General features: G+C 45.7%; 1 protein-coding gene across 2 annotated transcripts; it reads right to left on the bottom strand.

Moving 5' to 3' along the window:
• Window positions 1-910: 910 nt before the first annotated feature.
• LOC135651455 (protein NRT1/ PTR FAMILY 2.13-like) lies at window positions 911-3,544 on the bottom strand. 2 transcript variants are annotated; one of them, XM_065171533.1, is made up of 4 exons: window positions 3,411-3,544; window positions 3,125-3,342; window positions 1,960-2,548; window positions 911-1,868 (listed from the first exon to the last, which is right to left on the bottom strand). In XM_065171533.1, the coding sequence occupies exons 1-4, from the start codon at window positions 3,434-3,436 to the stop codon at window positions 1,007-1,009; spliced, it is 1,695 nt and encodes a 564-aa protein (XP_065027605.1). In that variant the 5' UTR covers window positions 3,437-3,544; the 3' UTR covers window positions 911-1,006. The 2 variants fall into 2 exon arrangements, with proteins under 2 accessions (XP_065027605.1, XP_065027600.1); XM_065171528.1 differs by having other exon boundaries at window positions 1,960-2,543.
• Window positions 3,545-3,948: the final 404 nt, after the last annotated feature.

The following is a 3,948-nucleotide window of genomic DNA, read 5'->3' as shown; positions in this document are numbered from 1 at the left end:
TTCTGGAATTCATCACTTGTGAAAATATTTGTGATCTTGTGATCCTTCTTGAGCAAAGCTTCCTTGTCTTCCAATTTTGGATTGAGCACCAATTGATTTTGTCCGGGACAATAAAACAAGAAATGCTGTGCCAATTGAATTCAACACTTTATTTTCTTCATCGTGGTTGTGGTCTTTCATCTTCATCATGTTTCTACATCAGAGGAATTTTATTTGTGATTATATAACTTTTAGAAAAAAGAATTGCAGGATAATGGATCATACCTGTTAGGAGTTCTAGAACTCTTGTGAATTGGTTATCCAATCAAAATAGTTTTTTGGCTTGCTCTAAGTTTGAACCTTAATTGTTCTTAGGACTCTGTTCCTCTTTTGGACCAAAAGAATCCTGCAATTTACAAGAAGAAACAAATTTGATTTAAAAGATCTACTAATGTCCTCAAAAATTACTAAAGAATGTTTTATTTTGAATGATCTTTCTCAAACTATGCTAATCATAATTAATTCTGACTCAGTTGTTTCCACTGTTTTCCTTCAATTATTTCTCCTGGTAGCCACCTTAAAGTTGTTTTCTTTAGAACAAGAAGATAAAACAGTGTGTGTGTGTGTGAGAGAGAGAGAGAGAGAGATGTTTTCTCAGGAACAAGAAGATAACAGAGTAAAAGAGAGATGTTTTCACAGGGAAAAAGAAAACACAGTGAGAGAGAGACTGTGTGTGTTTGTGAGTTCTTTTATATAAAAAAAACAGAGTAAAAAAGAGATGTTTTCTCAGGAAAAAGAAGATAACACATAGTGAGAGAGAGAGAGAGAGAGAGAGAGAGAGAGAGAGATTTTGTGTTTTGACTCAACAAGTTCTTCCAAACTAAGTAGCATCTTCTGCTGCTAGCTAGCTAGAGATTTTTTATGCAATCACTGTGGCGAACTACACCTCTTTTATTGATCGGTCACCATAGAATGCAGTGGTAATTGCCTTCCTAATCTCTTCCTACGCTACCACAACCTGCACGCTTCACAAGATGCCTTCCATGTCCTTGCTTGCTTCCTTCAGCTCTCCCGTTCCCTTGTACCGGTAGAAATGCGCACAAACCACGAAGTATAGCAGATTGCCCGCCCCTAAGACCGCTATCAAGTAGTAGAAGTAGTCCACCCTGCCGACGTTGATGTTGTCTTCCAGCCAACTCGCTTGCCCGGGCCCTGCGGTGCTCTTCCGGATGAAGGTGACGAGGAACGTGCTCACGTAGCTCGCGCCGGCGAGGCTGCAGTGGAAGAGAGACCCCGCGATCGTCTGCATGTGCTCCGGGAACTGCCTGTTGTAGAACTCCACCTGCCCGACCGCGTTGAAGGCCTCGGCGATGCCCATCAGACAGAGCTGCGGCGCCAGCCACATCGCCGACAGGGGCGAGCTCCCGTTCACGCCGCCGTGGGCCACAGCCGAGTCCCGCCGCTTCTTCTCCACCAGACCGGCCACCACCATGGATATTATGGCGACTACCATCCCCGCGCCTTGCCGCTGCAGGAGGGTGATCCCGCTCTCAATGCCGGTGAGGCTTCTGGCCATGGGAACCAGGGCTCGGTCATAGACGGGGATGAAGAGGATGATAGCCAAGAGGGAGATGATGCCGAGGGAACCGGGCGGGACTTCGAAGCTCGGACCGAGGTGTCGGTCCATCTTTAGCGATTGGAGAGCTGCGAACGTCCATTGTTGCGACAGCGCCACGAAGCAGATGATGCCGGAGGCCCAGATGGGGATGACTCGCATCGCGCACTTCACCTGTTCGATCTGATGCACGCTGCATAATCTCCAGGGATCTGCAGGTTGGCCGTCTTCCTTCCTCTCCCCCTCACATATTATGGCAGCTTTGTTCAAGAACCTGCAAAGGAAGCAGTGACACAAAGCTCGAATCCTTCTAATGGACAGTCCTACTACATCCATCAAGCACCAAAGAGTCGGGAGACTTCTACCTGAACTGAAGCGTGAGGGGAAGCTTCATCTCCTCCGCACTCTCCTGAGCCAGGTTGCTATACAACAGCGACTCCTGCTGCACCGCATCATTCGGCGAAGGCAGTCGAAGCCTCCGCTTCCTGAATGCAGCGACAAGGACCTGCGCGACGCCGGAGAAGACGCTGCCCTCCGGCGGCACGAACAAGTAAAGCTTGACCCCCGCGAAGAAGAAGACGATAGCGAGTAGCATCAGCCCGGTCGGGATGCCGAATCCTATGGCCCAGCTGACGCTGTCTTGGATATAGACGACCACCGTCATCGCCACCACCGTCCCGGCGGTCGAGATCGAGTAGTACCAGTTGAAGAAGCTGTCGAGGCCGCGCTTCCCCCGCTCGGTGGTGCGGTCGAACTGGTCGACGCCGAAGGGGAGGCTGCAGGGGCGAACGCCTCCGGCGCCGAGGACGAGGAGGGCGAGGGACAGGAAAAGGACGGCCAGCTGGGAATTGGAGGGGCCCGGGCACTGCCCGGATTCCTCCGCCGCCTGGCTGCAAGGCGGCGGCCGGAGTTGCGGCGCTGCGGCTGTCAGGGTCAGCACCACCGTGCCCTGTACTAATCAATTATGTAATTAAATTAACTAAGTATGATCTGAAATAGATTAACTTAATACGACCAGCAAATCTATCTAATCCAGTTTTATTGTTGGCTTCAGTGTGTGGTCAACTAAAACAATAGTATATTGGATCTGCAGTCGAAGGTTATTTACATATTATCTTTATAATTAATTTTTTAATATATATTTTTTAAATTATATTGAGAAACTTTATATTCTTATAGAATTTAAAATACAATTTTATAAAATTAAAAATTAAAAAAATTTATTGAAGCAACAAATTAAATATTTTACTTTCATAAAAATACCTATATAAAATTAAAAAAATTTAATTTTATAAGGTTAAAACTAAAACAAATTTATTAAAGCAATGAATTAAATATTTTATTTTCGTTGTATAAAAATTTTAATATAATTTTTTTAAAACTATATGGATTGAAATAAAGGTAACTGATTAAATCTTTATTAGCACTCACACGATAAATTATTGATTACAGTGGACATGGAGTTGACCAGAATGCAGTGACAATGAATGGCACACGGAGAAGAAAGAAAGGATGGGATGGAGGAGGCACCAGGAAAGTAGCGATGGAGGCGACGGCGAGAGTGCGAAAGCGGCCCCAGAAGGCGTCGGAGACGAAGGCACCGAGTAGCGGCGCCAGGCTGGTGGTGCCGCCGAAAACGTAGCACAGGTTGGCGGCGGCCATCTGCTTCATATGGTAGATCTTTACCAGGTACACCATGAAGTTGGCCGTCAGCCCGTACGTGGCCACCCGCTCGAACGCCTCGTTCCCTGCGTACTACTTAAGCCATAAGCCAGGCGCGGAAGGACGAAGGAGCTACGGCGAGGTGGAAACGTACCGATGATGTAAGGCATTGCCTTCCATCCTCGAGGCCGCCTCCTGTCAGAGCGGAGGTCGTCGCCGGTGGCAGCTTCTTGGAGCAGTGGCCGGTTCTCCATGGACTTCTCCTCCTCCTGCTTCGGCTGCTACTTGTTGGACCCTTCCTTGGCGAACCTCATATTTAAGATGAGCACATGTAAAAGATACAAAGAGCATGTGCAGCTGAGTGGAACACACGCAAAGTTTATTTTCTTTTCCTTCGAAAAGTAAAATTATATTACTAACTGTAATGAGTACCTCTCTAATCACATTAGAATTTGAGCAAAAGAAGATTGTTAAATCTAAATGATCTGATAAAAGATGATAGCCAAGTGGTTATTCAGTAGTTTTTTTTTCTTTCTTTCAAATGGTAAATGATGAGAATTAGATTGAATATGAAAGTCGAAACTTCGAAGATTGAATATGTAAGATTTTAATATTAATGTAAGTATTTAACAGAGATAAATATAAGTTTCTACTCACAGAGCTTCCAATTCCAAGCAGCAAAAAGCATCAAA

The sequence above is a fragment of the Musa acuminata genome, chromosome BXJ1-4 (assembly GCF_036884655.1).
Source record: "Musa acuminata AAA Group cultivar baxijiao chromosome BXJ1-4, Cavendish_Baxijiao_AAA, whole genome shotgun sequence".
Taxonomy (NCBI): Eukaryota; Viridiplantae; Streptophyta; class Magnoliopsida; order Zingiberales; family Musaceae; genus Musa; species Musa acuminata.
This window is presented reverse-complemented; position numbering and strand designations above follow the sequence as displayed.